Below are 21,715 nucleotides of genomic sequence, written 5' to 3'. Positions count from 1 at the left end.
TAGTGGGCAGAGAAGCCCCGCCCCCCCCAATTCTGATTGGGTATGTCTCTGGGGCTCTTATAGGAAGCCACGCGGCGAAGCCAAGAAGTGCCGTAAGGTGTACGGCATGGAGAAGAAGGACATGTGGTGCACGGCATGCAGGTGGAAGAAAGCCTGCCAGCGCTTCACGGACTGAGCAGTGGGCTCCGGGGCCCACAGAGAGGCGCTGGGCCAGACCAACAGAGCCCTGTGACCCTGCACTTCTGCCCCCCCCCCCCCCACATCCTGTCGGAGGAGACGGAGACCTTTCTCGTGATGAAACCCCAGTGCCCCGCCCCCGCCCTGACTCTTTGTGTGCCACACCACTAGGGGGCGACCTTTCTCTGGCCAAGGAATACAGGAGGCATACACAAAAAAACAAAAAAAAAACAAAAACAGGTTTAAAAAAAAAAACAACAAAACAAAACAAAACTTTGAGAAAAAATGGCATATTTGCTTGAGCAGCATTGCTTTTACATGTCGACAATTTTTGGGGGAATGTAAACGCAAAAAAATAGCCTACCTGACTCAGACGATTAATCTGCAATCTGCTGGTGTGGATTTTCTGATTTTTCATGTCTTCACCGAAAGACATTAATGGTGAAGATTTTCAATAAGCTCTTTTTGGATTCAAAAAAGGTCCTTCTCTTCCTGGTTGTCTGATTAATTAAGCTACTTTTTCATTTATGATCTGAAATGAATTTACATTTGTAGTCTGACACCTTGAAGCATATGTGAGGGTCTCTCTACAGAGGAGTGATTATTTGAGCTGTTTCTTACCTTGAAAACTGTTGGTATATGCGCTCAATTGTAGTCCCATATTGGCTGATACCTGACATAGACTGTTCATTATAAATGTTTTCACTACCAATGTTATGGTTCTTAACGACCCTAAATAGGACATTCCAGGTCTATACCTGCCAGCCAAGTCTCGATATTACAAACTTCCAGACTCTTAACTGGACTTTTTAACAATTAAATTAATTTTGATATGAAGAACACCTCATCACACTACAGTTACAGCAGATGATTTGGAATTGAATATGCTTCCCTGACTTGGGATATTAGTTTGTGCTTTTTTAATTTTCAAGTGATTATCCTACAAAGTTCCAAACTCGTATGAGTCCGCAGGAGCGGATTTGCTGCTTCTGGGGCCCCACATTAAAAAAAAAAAACACCGCCCTCCCCACCTGGGGCCCCCCATACCTGTGAGTGGTTTAATTTGGCTTCATTCGCCCCATAAATAGACCTTTGTATTTAAATTAAGTTGTCCTCGCCATATCAAACTGTCTCCTATGCTGTTGGTGACGGATAACGCGATAAGTGAATTGATGTATACCAACAGTTTTGACGGAAAGAGACAACTAAGTGTCTTTTTTAGGGAAGCGCCTTGTGAAAATCGTAGTTTATTACTTCTACGTTATTTTTTTAATTACTCGCTAAAATAATTTTCGTCAACCGTACTTCTACCAAAGGAAAAGTCGAAGGCATTCTCTACTTAAATTCTGAGTTCCTAAATTGTGACAAACATTTGACATTCCGCCCAGGAATCCGTTATTGCTAATTAAAACTCCGACCTGAAAGCTGAACTCAGAAAGTTAAAATTTCGCTTTTTTTTGGGAAGCAAATAATATTTTTTTAAAAGCAAAGCTTTCAAATCTTTCTGCTTTCTGTATCACCAAATAAAAATTAAGCTTTCAGACCCGAAAACTGTTTTAAGGAAAATTTATATATATTTTTCTTTTTCTATACCTCTTATGTAGATTTGCACCTTTTCATGATTTTCACTGAGTTCTTCATGTAACTGCAAGTCGGCTTTTGATTTGTGGTAGCCTATATGTACAGTAGTGAAACCTGTTAAGCTGAACGTCGGGCTGTTGCGGCATATAATCACAAGAACGGAAACGAAATGTTGTCCTGACAACTTTTAACGTTGAAATACAAGGTAGTTGTTTGTCTAAATACGGATACGGAAAGCCAAGTTAGAGACTGCTGTATTTTTGATAATATGGTATTTTTGTAACATTATGCAGATGCAGTATTATGATTGTAAATGGATTTTTTTTTCTTGCAAAACATTATAGGAGATTGTTAAACGTCTGCTTTTCGGGGGCCATTTCTTCGTTTGTCGTGATCCGTTTAAAAACTTTTTTTTTTTTTGTGGGATTGTCACCATTCGCTGACTGGAATTGGAAATTGTTGTCACTGAACGGGGCATCCTTTGCTTAATGGCACTGTAACACCTTTTATACAGTTAAAGAAACATGTTAAGGAGTTTGTCTCATTGAAATCTATGCATTGTTGTCAAAGGGATTATTTGCTTCCCATAAACATGGCTCGGTTTGATATTTGACTCAGTATATGCGCGGGTACCATAATCAGCCGTTTGATCTCATCAGCCCAAGTTTAGTATCTGCTTTAACTCAGTCTTTGCCGCCGTCGCTTTCTGACGTGGCTTAGCCCTTGTGTTTAATGACTCAGTTACTCTCATGTAATTATTTACCGTATTTACGCCTAACAGTGTGCGTGTCTGTGAGCCGATGTCGCTCCCTGTCCTGTAGGGTCTCTGAGCTGTGAGTACCGGGGTGCTGGAGCCCCCCCCCGAGCGGAGAGGGCACGCCACCTCTTAGGCGTCCCGTCGCCGTCTCAACACTGGATGGGTGCTGACAACCGCAAGACAAAATCTGGACATCGGTGCTCTTTTTCGTTTTGTTTTGTCTGAGAAAGGAAAGAGTCGTGCTGGGTGGGGTTCAAAAAACAATTTAGCTGCAGCAACGGGGCCCGTACCGGTCCCGAGACCCCCACGCGCTCACACAGCAAACTGTGTTATGGCTGTGTCACGAGTCAAGTCATCTTTTGAAAATTCACCAAGTGCCAATGGGCTAAGCTACATATATATATATATATATATATATATATATATATATATATATATATATATATATATATATATATATATATATATATATATATATATATATCTAATTGAATTGCACTAACTTGTACTGCACAAAGAAATATTTTGTATGTGGAGTTTTTATATACAGCATTTGAAGAAATTAGTTTCGGTCGTCGCTGCCTTTTTATATTAAAAAAATGTTTTCTGGGTATTTTTATCGTCTGCTTTTTAGGGCAGTAAACTGGTGTTAGAACGGTGTTCCTAATACATAAATTGAGCTTTGTGCATAAAAGGAAGTTGTTTATGCAAGACGCCAGTTCTGCTCCCTGAAGCCGGCGTTGCGATGCTCTGCCGCCGTGGTCTGTCCCAACGTTGGCAGGGGCTGCGTTCACACTTCGCTCTGGTTTCATGAGTGTGGTGGAATGGTGTTTTCTCCTTAAGCTGTGCGTTTCCTCTGGAGTTTCAGTGTTGTAGACCATTTCGGATATCCTATATATATTTTTAACCTGTTTAATGAAAAAAAAAGTGTCTGGGAATCAGTACACAGGGGAAAGATGAGTTGGTTGAAACAAAGATTCGCCCCAAAGAGGATTTCATGTATGGGGAAATTAACAGGTTCGTTTAGAGGCAGTGACGATTCGCAATTAAAACGTATGTTTGGCGTTTTCTTACGAAGATAAAGAAAACCGTGATACAATTTGCTTGTTTTTCTTTTTCTTATTTTGTAATATAAAATGGAAACTTTTAAAGATTTTTGCAGATTTTTTTAAAGCAGTTGAAAAGTTAAAGTGAAGATAACTTGTAAATATTCAATGTATATTTTGGGATGGGGTGGAACAAACAGTGATGAATGTATTAAACATCAAAAAAGAAGACTTTTCTATCTTGTTTCTGCTCTTTCAGATGTTTCTGTGAATGTTTTGTAGGCCTTTGTTACTTTCTGCTGCATTTTTGGCTTTAAAGTGGTTTTTAATTATCTAAATCACGAGCATGCTTTGCTCCCTGTTATCCTGCTCTGTTACCCTGTCAGTCCTTTCTGTTGGCCTGAGCACATATATTGCAGTGGCGCTCCTGGTCCGTGTTGTTCCCTGTAATGATAAATGCATTACTTTTCTGTCCTCTGAATCGTTTTTGTTGTTATTGATAGGCAGGACCAATTCAGATTTTTTTTGTGTGTGCTTCCAAAAGGGCTGCGCGTGTCCTGCCCCGGACATTCCAGTCGGTCGGTTGCACGTGTCTGTGCGTCAGTCTGTAGTCGCGCACGTATAGCGTTCCCCTGCACCCCTCTCTCTTCTCGTGCAGCGGGCGGCCATAATCGCGCTGTTGGCGCCCTCTAAAGCCCAGTCAGGATATTAAGCTAACCAAACCAAACCAGGGCGCACCCAACAGAAGACGTGGTTCACGTTTGGTTCATGTTTTATCTGTTTTTCAATATGCATAACAACACAAAAGCAAACCAATGGACCTATATTGATTTGTATGGCAGCTCCATTGAGCGCTAGACTCTTGAATCTGTGCTTCTGCCGTTTCTGGTTTAAGTGCTTTGTGTTACTACATTGTTTCTTTTCTGAGAGATGTGCTGTCAGTGTTTGAGTCACGGACTCATGAGAAACTGACATCGTGTTGTGATTGTACTCAAATGGCCGAGTGTCGTTGGATCAGTCTGCATTTCCGATACCACTTCCGTGCTGTCAGGTTCCCTGACGGACTCCGCGGTTTCACTGGACTGTATTGTTGTATTGATGGGGCCATCGGTACAGGGGGGAGCCGAATGGGTCTTCTTTGTGACAGCCAAAAACGTAGAACCAGAATTCTCTTCCAATTGGATAATCACATGGTTTTTAAATAAACTTGTGTGGAGAAAAAATTGTCGGTGTTCGTTCAGTTTATGGGGGGCGGGGGTTGCACATTGCAGAAAATACTCTGTTGTCTCTCCAGGTCATGGGAAGTGAACAAACAAGAAAGAACAACGGTGTTTGAAAACCAAAACGCAGAACAAATACTGGCGCCTGTTTGATCTTGCTGGGTGTCGGTACTGAAATAACGTCTGTCTTTGTACGGTCAAAAGAGAGCCTGGTTTTGCATATTAAATCATCACATAAGATCGCTTTCACGTTGCAGTTGAATTGCTGGGACGATGCGAAGTTTTCTGTCCATTTTCCCCACAATGTATTAGGAAGACCACTCGCTGTTACCCTGTCATAATGGGACTCTTTCCATGCCGCAATACATACCACAAGGACTCGGGTGCCAAAAGCAACAGCGATCTACAGTTTCACCTTTTGACATGTCAAGACAAACCGGAGTCGCGTATAATATGCGCGTATAATATGCGCATATAATATGCACAGCCAGCACAGACACCCCAGTGAAATGTAAAGGTCACCACTAACTCTACTTGTTTTTTTTCTTTCCCTATTTGTTTATTTTCTGCCACCTGTTAAAAGCTTTCGTAACGGGGGTCTGTCGTTCAAGTGTGACTCAAAACCACGGAGAAATATTCACCTCTGACAAGTCCTTATTGCGGAACAGCTGGCGGCCGCAATACACGCTTCGGCGGGGGTGTAAGCGAGAAGGGCGTGCTGGGAAGGGACGGGGATTTTTAGGAAAGAAATGTCGACGTCGAGGCAGGCAGACCTGCTCCAGGAAGCGTTACCGCCACTCTGAATCACCAGAGGTTTTAACCTCGTTAAGGTGCACATGTGTTGGGGGAATTTGATGCGTTAATTAAATATCAGCGTTTTATCAAATAGCAGGGCGCATTTGGCGGTTTCATTATTTATTTATTTGTTTGTTTGTTTATAAAAGAGGTTTTCTATAGGCTCACTATTCTTGTGTAATGTTCACTGTCACTGAGTGCACGCAGGTAACATTGCCTAGCCGGTCTTAAGTCTTGCCCTGGGTAGGATGGCGATCAGACGCACGTGACTTGGGGAGGTGAGTAAGAGAATTAATTTGGTTGAGAGGTTATCAAACATACCTGGGGACACACTCTTGGGGAGGGTGTGAGCTCGCGAATCAGGGTCCGGATGGGGGCTCTGGTGTGTATGTGGGCCTGAGTGTCTGTTTTCGTTACTCAGAAAGGATCGTGAAGTTCAGGGTTGCCAACTTTGGTCAGGTGGCCAAATTTACACGTATGTAAAACTTTGATTACTTTGTAAATCGTATGTAGGGTTTACAAACTGCCCCAACACTTTTGATGCAGCTAATTTTAGGTTTATAATGTATATTTGTTAGATTTATTGCGTGATCATGAGTCAAAAAACGTGTGTGACGCCGGATGTGTGGATGGCAGCAGTCTGATAGAGGAACAGAGCGAGTCTTTTTTTTTTCAGCAGCAATTTCCAATTTATTGAGACTGATTGGTTTTGCGAATAATAGTCAAGCTAATCCCACTAACATGAAGTTAAGAAGAGACGCAGACACACCACAGGTGCGCCTTCAAATCTACACGCGTTTCATGTTTCAACTAGAAAAAAATGTGATGATCAGTACTATCATACGTATACAGAAAAAACAGTACAACGCACCGTTATCTTCATCCACTAATTGCGATAACTAAATCGGTTTTCAATTATTCAACACTTCTTCATTGCAAACACAGGTTGATATAGTTATAAAGTCAGTATCATAATGAACTGTATTCCCCACAGAGAACTCTAATCGCTTCAAGTGTGATCCTTCTCAACCAAGGATTCTTGAAACGTTTTGGAAAAAATAAATAATATATCATTTATATATAATCATTTATATATAATGTGAAGGTATACACACAACACTCTTAGTAAATAACAGAATCTAAAATTAAAAGAAGGAATTTGAAATATATAGCATAATCTAGAAACAACCATATCTATGGCTTCATGATTTGCACATACGTACTGAATCAAGCTATACGGGTAAAGAACTGAACTTAATTTCTTATTAAATACTCTTTCCGTCTGTAATATTGCAAATAGTTCCAGTTTGCATTATGTGAGACCAACCAGAGGTGTGCAGAGGGTCCAACGGAGCTTTGGTTTAACAGAGGAACAGAAGGGCTCACTGGGAGCCTCGCGAGCCGGCGGTGGCCCGGCTCCTCGCGCCTGGCGGTGCCATTGCGGCCCGCTATCCCGGTATTCCTTTGGAAAGCCAGTCCGACTCGCTGTCTTGTAAACAAACCCCTGACCGGCTTCCATGTTTTTGCAGCAACCAATCTAAGTTACACCACTTTGACATTGGCTACGTCCGATATCGTTCGGTATAGGGAAAAATCCTTACATATTATTAAGGAATATATCCAGGCACATCTACTGGGCTGAATGAATCATTCCTGAATAACAACTGATTCCATCATTTAGTTTAAAACTCTGTAATTTAGTCAGTTAGTCTGCATGTAGGTATTTAGATACAGCGAGTTATACAGAGGTAAATGAAACATTATTCTGCATGGTTTTTGATGGTCAAAGCACCAGTGGTAGACTAATTATATTATTCATAACGTTAATAACGATTTCTATAAAAAATACTAGCTGTACACTAATTTATATATTTCAGATATTTTTATCACCAGCAATAAAACATTTTGTGGAATTATGTCACGTTTTCCCCGATATATTTATGTTGATTATAAACGATGTATAAACAATAAATAGTTTTTTTTGTTTAAAAAAAAAAAAAAATCCCAGTGCCGAGTGTAAATATGTATTAAGACTGAGGATCCGAGTTTCACATTGACCAGGCAGGGCGGCACAGGAGCTCGTCAGTGGGGCCCGCGGCGATAAGGCCAGGATCGCGTCTACTTATCCGGTTCGGTTTGTGCTTGACACAACACTAGCCTCGCTCCACCACTCTGAAATCCTCGCCCTCCTCGCGAAATAAAAAACGCAATCCGAAACAACAGTCGCTCATATGAACCCCTCTCCGCGCGCAATTCTCACCTTAACGCATGCGTAACGCGTATAACTTGAACTGTCTAAAACCGGAAAGCAAAGCAAAACGAATTTCAAAGCTTTGAACCTGCACACCATCTGGTCAAACAAAAGCACTTAATGTATACAACGTATGTTAGTTATTTTTGGTATAATATTCATTATTTAGTGTATGTTAGTAATATAGAAGCATGTGCGGTAAAAGCATATATCTTTCCGACAATACATAACCAATAAATTAGCATTTCAAAAAAATCCTTTCTTTGCAAAACAAATACAAATACAAATACAAAAAATAATTACAACAAAAAAGCATAGAACTGGCACAATTAAAAAGTTTGAAAGCCACGCGGCTTTGCTGTCCACAACAAAGGCGAAGTATAAAAGCTTTCTTTTTACAGATAGAAAATATTAAAATGAAACACGTAATAAAGCTTAGCATCCAGCACTTAATAAATCAGACCGGTCTCACTCCCAAGGTCAAATATCCTGGCACAAACAGAGAAGTGATCTCAAAAATAAAAAATAAACTACACAACAATAACCATTTGTGCCTTTAGGACTGACTGAACTGAGAGGAAGGAATGTCTCATTAAAAAACAGTTATTCCATTTAAAACAACGTTCAATAAATAAGCCCTGGAATAAAATCAAAAGTCACTTTAACAGCCCACTTAATGTATTACATTTCAAGCAAAGCAGCTTGTTTTTTCTGTTTTTGTTTATGTTTTGTGACTTTTTTTAAGAGAAAAGACATCAGTAAAGGTTTCACTCGGAAATAAAATGAGACAGCTTTCCCCCCCCCCCATAAAAATACATAAACAGGTGCATATCTGAACAACAAACGTAAATATGAAAATTAAGTGAGTAAAAAATAGTAGGTCCATGAACATTTGCGTTCTTCACCGAGGAACACCGAAACACCCCCAGAAGAGTGAACGGAAGAGAGACAGGAAGAACGGCTGAGCGATAATTAAACGAGTCTCCACAGAAAACGGGACCTGGCGCCCACATTTCTGTGAGCCAGCGATCTCTGGGGGACCGCAGCTGATCTGGCCCCTTCCCCTCCCTCCCCCGTTAAAAAAAGGGTGGAGTGTGAGAGGTTAAAGGCATATTAAGTATTTCCTTACCCTCCCCCTTCATCGGGAAGGAGACTGTGGTCCGTCTGGAAAACAAAACAAACAGATTAAAAGCAGCCATCATCTTCCATCTAATGACCAATGGCCACAGAAGGAAGGAGTGCATGGGTATTACTGCTCTCAGATCTCCCCATCTCTCTTTCTGTCTCTCTCACTTTTCCCTCTCTTTTCCCCTGGTACACATCATGCCATCTTAGGAGCAAAAAAAAAACTCCTCATGTTTGTCATCGCTGATCTTCACTGCATAATATTTGTATTTACAGATGTATTTTCCACGTTCCTTAATAGCAATTAATAGAACCGCGAAATCTGGCAGATTCTGGCAGAAGAAAAAAACGTTTAAAAAGGCAAATCTGCAGAAATATAGATAACAGTCATTAGGACATATATCCTTAAGGTTGGCGTGGTAACCTAGTCCTCAGTGTAAATTAAAATAAATTGTAAACCACGGAATCTAGGAACTGATAGGAATCTGTTTGACGTTAAAGTGCAAATCTGGGGCAGTTTTCAGCAAGACAACGTGCGTAAAACTGCTGAAAATTACCAGACACCTACAGTTTTGCAATAGAAACACACCCTCGTGACGGGGGACGGCTTGCGGCACGGCCGCCGGGCGGCGCGCGTCTCGTTTGAAAAAGTAAAAGCGTCATCACTACGCGACCGTCGACGGCGGAGCCCAGCGCTCACAGAAGACACGTGAAAAGCCTCCGGGGCCGGCGTGACGCGAAATGCCGGAGCGACGCCCAGCATCACCTATCTGACTCTCCACGGAACACGTCTTCGGAAAAAAAAACAGAAACGAAACGAACTGAAAGTAGCCAGCATCTCCACCGACGCAGATGAGATGTCGCACCTGGCGTGGTCTCTAACGTTGTGGGGTCTTCTCCTTAGCCCTGGGGCTCTCATCATACGAATTTGAGATTCCACCCAAAAATAAGAGCTGGACTAAGAGATCCAGGTGAAATCTTTGTCACTACCAGCGTGGTTCTCCCCTTCCTGTGCCGAATCGCTCTCCTCCTTGTCATTGTCTAACATGGCGTCCCGGTGAGACATTCCTGAGTGGTTCTTCCACTTGCTGCCATCCTCGTCCCCGTCCACGTCCCCCATCATCTCCCCGTCGGCCAGCATTTCCTCGTCGCCGTCGGTGGGGTCGTCCGGAAAGCGGTGATCTCCGGGGTACAGGTCCTCCTCGGGGGAACCCTCCTCGCCCCCGTCGCCGCTCTGGTCCAGCAGGGCGGCCATGCCCCGCCCGGAGCAGTCTGCGCAGACGCCGTGGCGACGGGAGCCGTGCTTGATGCCAACACTAGCGGCCGACATGAATACGCGGCTGCACACCTTGCACACGTACTTCTTGTCCTTACTGTGCACCTGGCAGGGTGGGGGGACACGACACAAATATTCGCTCAGTTTACAACCCATTGTGTAGTAATATTTATTCATGAGCCGTTACTATTGAATTCCGTGCAATAGCCTACTTTCCCTTAAATTATTTGCCCTATTACTCTTCATTGTCATATACTATGTATTCTTATTGTGTATTGAACTATAAATGTTTTTACTGTTTAAATGATGTGTTGTGCTGCTGTGAACATGTGGTTTTCTTTGCGATTGATAAAGTATCAACATACCTAATCTGAGGACGGACAGACAGACACACCTAAGGTTGCCAACTTCGGTCAGCTGGCTGGCGTGACATTTTCAATTCGAAACAAATCTGCACACATATGCACATTTACATGTAACAGTTTTATTACCTTTTAAATACTCAATAGGGTTTGTAAACTACCCAACGCTTTTGGTGTATTTAATTTTAGGCTTATAATTGAGTAATATAGATTTGCCGTAAGATTTCTTGCCTGTGCCGTGTGTGTCACGCCGGATGCGTGAGAGTTGGCAACCCTGAACACCAACATGCATAAACATGCATCCACTCACAAAGCTGATAAACGAAACGTTTTCATATTTATAAAGATGTTCTTGGGGAAGTTATCACAATGCCAACCATTTTCTAGGTTCGTTTTTTGTTGTGGAGACGCGTACACATGAAGTTAGTAAATATAATGTATTGGTACTTCCCGTTTTTTTCTTTGGGATGCCCCTATGTTTCTTGGGGATGTCACCACAATATCCACTTCCATATACGCGAAATGTACACATACGTGAACACAGGACTGTTATGAAAACTGACAACAAAGAAAATGTTTTGACACTTTTTTTAAGCTAACATTTAAAAAGACGTTTTTTTCTTGGGGATATCCCCACAATATCCATTTGTATGTTCATGTGCGCAGAATGTACATACACACATTATACATGTGTTATAAAAACTGATAACTAACAAAATGTGTCGACACTTTCAGTTTTCTATGCGGGGTGACATTTAAAGGTAGGGCTATTTTCGCTTTGGTATGTCCTCACATTGTCACTTTTAAAATGTTTATTTTCCTCACAGAGACAGATAGGCTACACAAACGCACTCCTGATGCCGGAGGGGAATAACGGGCTGAGTCAGCTCGGGAATCCGCGTGAATATGATTTAGTCGTCCACGCACCTGCCTGGCTGGTCAAAAGAGAAATGTACTCAAAAATAGGAAATAATCACGCAGAGAGGCAATTATAGGAGCCATCTCCAATCTTCCAGAAATAAAATAAAACTGGAATAATTAAAATCCATCCCGGGATATTTTTCTGCAGCCCCATTAAGCCTATCTCGCGACACCCCGGGAGAGTCCTGCCGTTAGTAACGCGCGCTGGGGCCCCTCATTACCGGGGCTCGGTGTGTACGGCGACCGCTTTCGCCAGTTAACGGCTCGGTGTGAGTGACATAGATGCGGCTTGGGGCAAGAGGGGGGGGCGGGGGGCTATACAGGAACCACGGAGTGTCACAGAGGAAGTCGACCTGGTGTCCCGATGCAATGGCATATTGGGGGAAGACGCTGGGAAGTCAGTATGGCTCACTGGGAAGCCTGCATGACTGCTGCAGGACAGGTTTATCCTTCAAGCGGCCAGTGCTGCTGTGTTTGCAAGGACCCTGATATGCCAGATCCTCCGCGGAGCCCATCTGGTCACGTTTTGGCAAAATCACGCCCACCTGAGTGTGTCGTCTCCCACAAAGCTGTAGGGTGACACCTTTTGTGCCTTTAATCTTTTACAAACCAAAGCACATTTTTCTGTTTGTACCACAGGAAATGTCCACACACTGAACTGGAATCTCAGAAGTGTAGCTATGTGCCTATGTTGTCTCCTCTGAGGACCAGTAAACAGAGTCATCATGGCATTAACAGGCATGGTTATCGTGGGAGTGCTCTCTGCTGCCCTCTAGTGGCACCTTGCTGCACTGCACCTACCAGCGTGTGTCTCTTCATGTGCTCACGGCGGGTGAACTTCTTGCCGCAGATCTCGCAGGGGTACGGCCTCTCGCCGGTGTGGGAGCGCATGTGCCTCTTCAGGATGCACTGGTGCATGGCAGAGAAGCTGCAGTACGGACATTTGAACTTCTTCCTGATGACGGTGAAATCGTTCACTGCGGGGAGGGGGGGGGGGTGTGGGTGTGAGAAAACACAAAGAGAGTGAGCTTAATCCTCAGGGGTCGAACTGTCCACCTACCGCTGCTGTCAGAACCTGGGCGCCGCAGATCAGTATAGCAGGAATGTCAGTTAGTGCAGGGTCGGTGTGAAATGTCCGAGTGGAAGCCCTGTTTTTCGTTTGTTTATTTACAGACTCTTAAGCCAATTATCCTCTGGTCTAGACCTGCACAGAGTTAAGACGCCGTAAAGAAGGTCAAGCCCGCTGTTCTCACCGTGGCCCCGAGTGCAAAGCCCTCTGTGTGGCAGGGCGACAGAAGGCCCGGCCTCTCAGATCTCTGCACCTTTCATGCTCACGCGAGTCTCTTTTTTTTCTTCCTACCCCGGAAAATGTCACCCCGGTGATTCCTCTGCTTCTGGGACAGACGCCCTGTAATCCCGCGTCCAGAAGGTGGAGCTAATTCTGTTAAATCTGCCCGAGCCTACGACTGCTCCCCCCCCCCCCCCCCCCATACTTTAAAAAAATACATTGTCTTCTAGATCATTCTGAACATCAAGCAAAGACTATGCTTTATAAAATAGTATGTACTTTTAGAATATACAAAAATCACACAGATGCATCGCTGTCCCATCATAAATATTATCAGTAATGTGCTGCTAAATGTCTTCATATGAAACAATCTATATTCATTTTATTTGCTTTCACTAGAGAAGTACAAGTGAGGAAACATAAAAATGGATCTATTTCCTGAGGGCAAGTTTTTTTTGTTTTTGCATTAGCAATTTCCTTCCAGCAGAGTTTGCATTCGCGCAGGACAAACAAGCCACCGCCTTTTTTTTTTTTTTTTTTTTTTTTAACGAAATCCACACCTCGTTCTGAGGCACAGCTGTGACTCCAGACTCTGACTCGCACTCTGACTCACCAGGCTAGGCAGGCGGTTACCATGTTACTATTTTACCCACGGCCTCCCGGTGAGTAAGGCAGGGCTAAGGTCAGGAAAATCGGCCGAAAGTCACCCACGGCAGAACCCTGAAGAGGTGGCCGTAGGTGACTCATACGCAGACACAGACACACACATGTTCACATGCTAAAAGGCATGTTAGTCGGGCCTGGTGCTAAGGCTCAAACCCAACCACATCAACCTGGCATGGGCATCAAGCGCCAACCAGCCTTCAGCCAGACACCAGCTCTGGGCATCAGGAGAGTAACTCTCAGCGAACGAGTCAGACCAGCAGTTCGATGGCAGTAAAAGTTGAACCAGGGATGAAGAAGCAGGAACGGAAGGGAAGCCCCACTCTACAGGCTGTTAGCTACTGTTTGCTAAGATGATACATGCTACTGCCACAAAGAAAACAAAAGGAAAAGTCAAAACATAAAAATAAATGCATGTAATTTCCAATCGGCTCAGAGTCGAGCGACATTGCAGCAGGGATGAGTCTTTTCGCTTATTTTTCCCGTAAGAGAGGTAGTGTATCATATGCTAACGTGCTAACGTTCCCGCGGCTCTGAAGACGGCAACTTTCTGGGCGTGTTGCCCCGAGGACCCGGCGTACGCCTTCACACGAGTCACAAGCGTGCGACCTAAAAAGACTCCACGACGACGGCGAGAGTCTCATTTTTCATGGAGAAGATTTGGGAGAAGCACTCTAATGTGCCCTAATAAGCAACAGGGTACGCTGGGATCACCGGAAGGGGGTATGGGTCTCTATTTTTGGGGCGGGAGGGGCCAGCAATTTTTGCATTCTGCTTCCTCCTATTTGGCTGATTAAATTAAATTAAATATTCTGTGTGTGGCTCTGACGGGACACGGCGACTGCAGCGACTGCGAGCCCCTCTCTGTGTGTGGCTCTGACGGGACACGGCGACTGCGGCGACTGCGAGCCCCTCTCTGTCTGTGGCTCTGACGGGACACGGCGACTGCGGCGACTGCGAGGCCCTCGTTTCCGATTGGCAGCAAACTCAGGATTCCAATTCAGCTTCCTGTATGACAGTCATTCATATCCGACCGGCGAATTTCGGACTTCACACCCAAACAAAGCAGATAGAGATGCTGAAGGAAGCACCTTTAACCATCTAAAATCATCCAGGCCAACTTAGCTCAGCCCCCCCCACCGACATCAGCATGAGGTCACCTAACAGTTCAAAAGAGGTCACTTCCCTCAGCCCCGCCCACTGGGCCCTCGGCTCCCCGCCTTCTCCTTTATCTGAGGTCACAGGTCAAACGAGGTCGGGGCCTCACAAGCCAATTACCGTAATTATTCAGTGTGGCTCAGACAAAGGCATCGAGGACAGCGAACGCTGCAATGCGCAACCCTCTTCCATCGAACAAACAGAACAAAAAGATGAAAATGGGGAATGGAGTAAGGCTACTGTGGGGGGGGGGTGTCACGGGACTCTTGGGTTTCTGTTACGGACCCCTGGAGTGCAGGTTTCTGGGTGGGGGGGTTTGGGATGGTGATCGCTCACGCCACACGGTGGACGGACCAGCATCCGGAGACGTAGTGAGCGCACACAACCGATGTGATTATGCGTGAACAAGAATCGCACAGTTGAACCTGATCAAAAATAGATTGGTTTTAACCGCCCCCCCCCCCACTGATATGCATAGTGATTGCTCTTGTCAAATATTAAAGAGGACCAAAAATATAAAATGTCAAGTCCAGAAATAGAGTCTTTAATTCGAAATACAAAATATACAAATAATACATTCTTTGTACGAAATGATAACAGTGCTTTGCATATATTAAAATGGACATTCCTGACAAGAGCGACGGTTAGGTTTCTAGGAACCGGCACCGGGAAAGACCACAGCAGACAGGTCGAGTGCTGGGGGGGGGGCATCAATCATGGGCCTGAGCTGGGCCGGGCCCCTCCGTCTTCAGCAGCTGCATGTCCCAGAGATGCCCGGCCATGGGTCGGGACTGGCAGCACCCCTTGGTATGGGTGGCAAGGTTCTTCTGGGTGCTGAAGGCCTTGGCACAGACGGGGCAGGCAAACACGCGCTCGCTGGAATGAACGGACGACAGGTGCCGGTTCAGGTCGGTCCGGTCGCGGAAATGCTTCAGGCATGAGATGCAGCGCATCGTCTTCTTCTTGAAGTGGATGGTCTTCTCGTGCCGGTCGGCGTTGGACTTGAGGGTGAAGCTTGCCGGGCACTGCGAGCACAGGTAGCGGGCGGGCGGCTCGGCGGTCACCAGGGGGCGCCGCACGTCAAAGCAGTCCAGGGACAGGGCCACGAGGGACAGGGTGTGCCCATACTCGTGCTCCTTCAGCTGCCCCAGGCTGCCGAACAGCCGCTTGCACAGGGAGCAGGCCAGCCCCCGGGGCCAAGTCGCCTGGCTGCTCGGCAGCTCCGCCGCGTCCGGCCGGCCCTTATCCGCCAGCGCCATCTGATCCTCCTCTCCTGGTGGCTGGCTGCCGTCCAGACCTGGGGCGGAGCGATCCGTGAGTGGCCAGGCAAGGAGGGCGCAAAAACAAGGCTTACCATGCGTCTCGTGGCGTCGGGAGAGGAAACAAGAAAAAAACCCACACGGGCCACACGCGATGCCTGGCTCTCGTACCTGAAACCACGCCCCGAAAATCCTCTTCACACTCCATCTTGTCCTGTAAGAAAAATATGGGGGGGGGGAGGTGTTAGAGGGGGCCCGCTGCTTTAAAAAGCAAAATGTATTAAAAATCTTTGCCATGCAATAACATGCACACACACACACACGCACACACATAAACGGATAGAAAGAAAAGATTCCAAAAGAAAAAAAAGGCAGGGAAAAAGAAACGGTTACATAAGACGTTATATTTTAATAAGCGCGCTGATGAACGTACAATGGCAATTATTTATCAGTGTGAATGAAAGTTCTTGCCAAGCTTCGATTGTCTGGGATTCTCACACTTTTTTTTTTTCTCCCAGAATCCCGTGCACTTCTACAACAGGTCGAGAAAGAGAATACTCTTTGTCTCTGGTGACAGGAGGGGATATTCAATATTTGCCTGCCTCTGCCGGGGGATGCAAATTGGGCTGGACGCTGCTGTTTGCTCGTCCCTGGTGTGGTGTAGGTACATCTCCCCCTCCCCCCCCCCTCCACACACACACACACACCCCCCCCACCCTGAGGACACCTCACCACGGACTAACAAACAGATGGCCTGACTACAGAGACAGAGGAGCTGCTCGGACGGGTGGTCTGCAGGACCCGGTTCTGTTCCAGCGAGCGAGGTGATGGCAGTGTCCACAACTCAGACCAAAACAAATGCCGTTCACCTCACGGACAGGCTTCAGAAAAGCCTCTTGATCATACCTAACACCTCTACATTCTCCAAGCCTACCACTGCCGCCATTTTGAAATCTATAAATCATGGTTTCGCCTGGTCTGACCGCGATCGTGGTGGTGTTAGGCTAGTGGAGTCGTGCGCGGAAACACAGAACAGCAAAACTGAGGAGGAAACGGAAAACAACACACAGAGGTTGGGGGAGGGGGGGCAAACGGGGGAGGGGGCGAGGTCACCGGCATTCCCAAGGAAACACGACAGGTTCCACAGACACTTTCTAACAGGGACAAAAGCTACACAGACTGGGGGGGGGGGGTTTACTTACCTCAGTGGGCGAAAGGTCTGAGGTCTCCTCCAGAAGTGACCTCTGGGGCACGGGGCCCCCAGCCTGAGAGAGACTGGGGGGCCCTGAGGGGCCACGATCAGAGAGGGGGGGAGGAGGAGGAGGAGAGGGAGGAGGGGCCGCTCCTCGTTTGCTATCAAATTTGCCCTCCGGGCGATCGGACGAGCTGGTGCTGGTGGAGCCAGACCCTGAGGAACACAGGAGAGGAGGTCTCACCCACGTAAACTGGGACCAGCTGGCCACTTCCACACAGAATGGGGGGGGGGGGCAAGAAGGCATGGGGGAGGGCAGCTTCGGAGAGTGAAGAACCAGAACAAAATCAGTGTGGAAAAAGTGGCAGAGCCGCTCAGTTTGTGGGGCGGGGGGCGAGAAAGCTCCTCCTCCTGCTGTCCACCCACATACAGAGCATGAGAGATGCGCTGGGGGGCGGGGTGGGGGGGGGGGGGCAAGGACGGGTGCATTTTATTCTTTATTTCAAAATAATAAAGCCAGCTGCTTAACGGCGCCTGGCCATGTGGAGGAGGTGATGGATCCGGAAAAAAAAAAACAGTGAAGCTCAAACAAGAGGCTTCTCTGATTGTCGCTGCGGCTCCCTGCAATCCTGGGGGGGGGGGTGGGGTCTTCTGCCTTTGGGTCACGGATCCGGACGTCGCTTTTGGTTCAGTGTCGGATCCGCAGAGAGAAAATTTAAAAAATAAACGCAGGAGGCGGATTTGCTGGTGGATAAGTCCGGGACTCCTTTCGTAGGATTCGCATCATCTGATTGGCGGTTTTACTTCGAACTCCCAGAGGAGCTGAGAGCCCATGGGTGGGGTGGGGGGGGGAGGGGGTGTATTAAGAGGGGAAGCTGCCTTTCCGCAGAAGAGGTCATTTGCGTGGGCAGGGCTGGGGGTTCAATCAGAGACATACGAGCCACCGGCGAATTCTCAAAAATATTCCCAGAGCCACACTTTTCCGGCGCCTTCCGCAAACACAATCCGGAGCCCGAAGGCCAGGAGGTCCATGTGGAGAGGTTCACCCAAGCCGGGGATTCACTGACAATCAGGCGAAAAAAGCAAAAGATGAAAAACGACCCAGTAAATCGTTCCTGGAAAGAGTGAGATGGGAGAGAAATGGAAAGCTCTGGTGCGGGGGGTGGGGGTGGAGGTGGGGGGGGGGGGTGCTATCAGATTAGATTTATACCCGCTGATACGGAAAAGTATCCAGGGCCATGTTCTCCAGGGCCTCAAGGAACAAGTTCTTCATGTTTTGGGAGAAGGACCCGACGTGGTTCCGTAGCGAAAATCTCCCGGCCTGGGGGCTGTTAGCGAGGAACTGGGGAGGGTTCCCACACTGCCCCATGGACAAAGAGCAAAGAGCAAATACACATGACCACACCTTAAGAAGAATACACAAGAGCAGCGAGAGAAATTATGTAAATATCGCGCATATAAACCATACGGCAGCAGGCTGCTTCCACACATATACGACAGGACGCTGTAAACACAGCCCTGAGAGGACCCCCCCCCCCCCTCAAAAAATAAAAAAACGTGCTACAAACTTTTCTTTCCGACGTCCTCTCGGTTAACAGTTCTATTACCATTTTCCCAGAATGCCGAGCTGCTCTCCTTCCTGCCCGGTGCGGGGAAACAGATTAAATCTGCATTCAGACACCCTTCTTGCCCCCCCATTGAGTGCCTGTTGGCTGCCCTATTTAATTAACAGCTATTGCGCAATACTCTGTCAGCGGGAACAGAGATTAAACTTCAGGCTCGCCTTTCGCATCCAAACGCACACGGCCGATCCTCCCAAGCGACACAAGTACACAAGTACACCAATACACAGCGACAAAAGTAGCTGATAAGATCAGTTCTTAGGTATATGTACTGTATACACACACACATATATATATATATATAGATCAAATGGTTACCCTGGAGTATCACGCGAAACCTTTTTTTTTATCAATGTCTAATCAACGGGGAAGTGGTTCCGGTGTCGTAAACAGGATATGAGCTTCCAATCAGAGTCCACCCAGCCGGAACCACGCGGTGTCCGTCCTACGCAAGCAGCTACCAGTTCTTTTGATCAGAGACGTCAGCACAGCACTGAGTCTGAATCGTCCCCCAGGGGCCGCACGGGGCCCTCGGCTCATCCCCAAAGCTCTGCGCAGGACGGCCTCGAGACTCGGGGACAGGCGGGTCGTCCAGAGCCGTGGTTCTCATATGGTTTATCCCCAGGATCCACATTTGTCCTTAGCCATTGATTTCCGACCCAAATTTTTAAAAATTTTGCACCCAATTTGTTTCACATGAAGTAAACAGAACATAGCAGGAACAAAAGAACAAAAGTGCAACATTAGAAAAAAAAATTTAAATGATTTTTTTTTCTTTAACACATGCTCTGCAACCCGGTGAAAATGCCCCCCCCCCCGACCCACTTTGAGAAGCAGTGGTCTTAAGGTTAATGCTCGTTCATCATCTGGTGGTTCCCATGCATCCGTTGGTTAGCCAGGAGCATCGCTGGCGTCTTTTGACATCTCTACCCAACTGTCAGACACCCTCCCCCCCGCCGATCTGATCAGGCCCCTCTCCCCACCCGAAAAGCCCCCCTCAAATGTTCTTCTCCATTTCCCGGTCTCCTTGCATGCCCCGTGTTAAGAAACACAACTCATTAATCTCACAGTTGTTGTAAAACATTTTAAAATCAACAGCAGACTGTTTTTTTTCACAATAGAATTCTTTTATATGTCTGCTTTGCATTGTTTGGGCTGCAATAAAACAGGTTTATGTGAGATACAGTTTCACGAGAGGCAAGAAAATTTGTCTCAGTGTCCGAGGCGTGGCTGCCGTCCGCCTGGTGGAGGCGCTCTGAGAGCTATTCGGAGCAGACAGATAGTGTCAGAGGATAGAGCTCATTGAGAAAACACCTTCAACAGTCATCCTCCAGGGGGCAGCAGACTTTTCGGAGACAGAGCCAACCCACCTGCCCCAAGGAAAGAGTCTCACTGAAAGCGGGGGTAACTGTATGGGTGGGGCTATGTGGGGAGGGGGGGGGGGCAGCAGTATTGCATCATGCGTGGTGTTTGGGGTGAGGTGGAAGATCATGAACATGGTATGCAGAAAGAAAGAAAGAAAGAAAGAAAGAAAGAAAGAAATCCACCTGTCAATAATATGCAGAGCGCCGCCCTGCTGGTGGTGGGTTAGCACCACTGCCGTTAGTGCTTGCACCGCTTACACGTTCGTTGTCGACACATTGATCATACATTTACACCCCATAAAGCCATTTACGCAGGACTCACTGCACATGCTCAGCTGAAGACCATTAAAAAATAAGCAAGAAAATCAATTCTCATCCTGGGTTCTGACCCCACAACCCCCTGAATCACGAAATGCATCAACTCTGAGTTTCCGGTGCAGCGGTTTCAGTCAGTAAAGACACCCCATGCAGGCCCGGCACCGCTCAGGACACAGACATCCAGGATATATCCAGTTCATCCCCAGAGACACCATGAGGGGCTGGTTTTGACGCTCATGAAAGGGGCTGGTCACAGACATGGCGCAGCCCCTTCCCCATAGCCGAAACCTGACACCAGACCCGGTCCGAGGATGCGCGGGGTCCGTGCAGTCAAGGTGCAGTCAAGGTGCAGTCAAGGTGCAGTCAAGGTGCAGTCGACCCCGTCACTGGGATCAGTCCTGCTCAGCGTCTGGACAGAAGTGATAAAATGGCCAAATCAGTGGCCCTCTGCCTGCTGGTGCCCCCTGACTGGACTTCACATCACTCTGCTGTTTATTAAAATACCACAGAGAGCCTCCCTCCCCCCCACCTGCTGCCCGGTAAACAGTCATTAAATTAGCCTCCTTAAGGGAACCGAACAGCACCGGCTCTCATCGGACGCACGGATTTTTGGGCGGAGGAAGCATTTGATTTCTCTGACTGAAAACCAAGTGTCTTTAATCTGGCACACTTTGTATAGCAGCGAGCCCCGCGATCCTGCCAAAAGACAGAGAACCCCTCCCCCCCCTCGCCGTACCCGCCCGACCGCCCACGGCAAACAAAAAGAACACGTCCGGATTTAAAGTCCCAGTGGTTTCCCTCTCTTACTGAAACAAAGGCACTGGGTTCGACTGACACAATTAGCGACTGTGAACCACAAACACACACACACACACACACACACACACAAATGCACTTGAATGTCAGAAATAACCATCCAGTGGAGCAGTATGCATACAATTAGCTTAATGACTTAAAAGCTTTTATTATACACAATTTCCCGCCGATACCACGAGCATCCTGCTGACATATTTTTGGATTACGGGACTACGGGGAGAGATGATTGAGCCTCAGGCTGTGTTTTCCACTTCGCTCAGAGTCACCGCGAGGTCGCGGGGTCCAAACCTGGAACCCGGTTGATGGAGACACCTCAACCAATCACCAATCTCCAATCATCACTTCTCCACAACCCAAAAAATGCTGAGACGCTTCCCTGAAACACTTCAGCAGAAACTGGCCAATCACAGATTCAGCGAGCTCAAGCCAGAGTGTTGCCATGACATTTATGGGGAACCCATGGAATCCAACCTAATCCAGGCCACGCCCATACAACAGGCCACACCCACTCACCAGGCCACGCC

General features: G+C 46.8%; 2 protein-coding genes across 3 annotated transcripts in view; one reads left to right on the top strand and one right to left on the bottom strand.

The window, feature by feature from the left end:
* Nucleotides 1–2,364, top strand: part of slc2a4rg (SLC2A4 regulator) — a 32,862-nt gene extending 30,498 nt beyond the window's left edge. Inside the window, exon 8 of the mRNA XM_023799004.2 lies at nt 64–2,364. Within this exon, the coding sequence (XP_023654772.1) occupies nt 64–175 (112 nt within the window). The 3' untranslated portion in view covers nt 176–2,364. The remainder of the gene's footprint in view (nt 1–63) is intronic.
* A 3,875-nt stretch (nt 2,365–6,239) lies between these two features.
* The window catches only part of zbtb46 (zinc finger and BTB domain containing 46), a 46,610-nt gene continuing 31,134 nt past the window's right edge, over nt 6,240–21,715 (bottom strand). Inside the window, exons 4-6 of one of the 2 annotated variants that reach the window (XM_072702190.1) lie at nt 17,082–17,287; nt 16,051–16,093; nt 15,137–15,917 (exon numbers count right to left, since the gene is read on the bottom strand). In XM_072702190.1, coding sequence (XP_072558291.1) covers nt 15,331–15,917; nt 16,051–16,093; nt 17,082–17,287 — 836 coding nt within the window. In that variant the 3' untranslated portion in view covers nt 15,137–15,330. Of the gene's footprint in view, nt 10,334–12,312; nt 12,489–15,136; nt 15,918–16,050; nt 16,094–17,081; nt 17,288–21,715 lie in introns of those variants that run through there. The other variant, XM_023798881.2, reaches the window with a different exon arrangement.

This window comes from Paramormyrops kingsleyae, chromosome 18 (genome assembly GCF_048594095.1).
Source record: "Paramormyrops kingsleyae isolate MSU_618 chromosome 18, PKINGS_0.4, whole genome shotgun sequence".
NCBI classification, from domain to species: Eukaryota; Metazoa; Chordata; class Actinopteri; order Osteoglossiformes; family Mormyridae; genus Paramormyrops; species Paramormyrops kingsleyae.
This window is presented reverse-complemented; position numbering and strand designations above follow the sequence as displayed.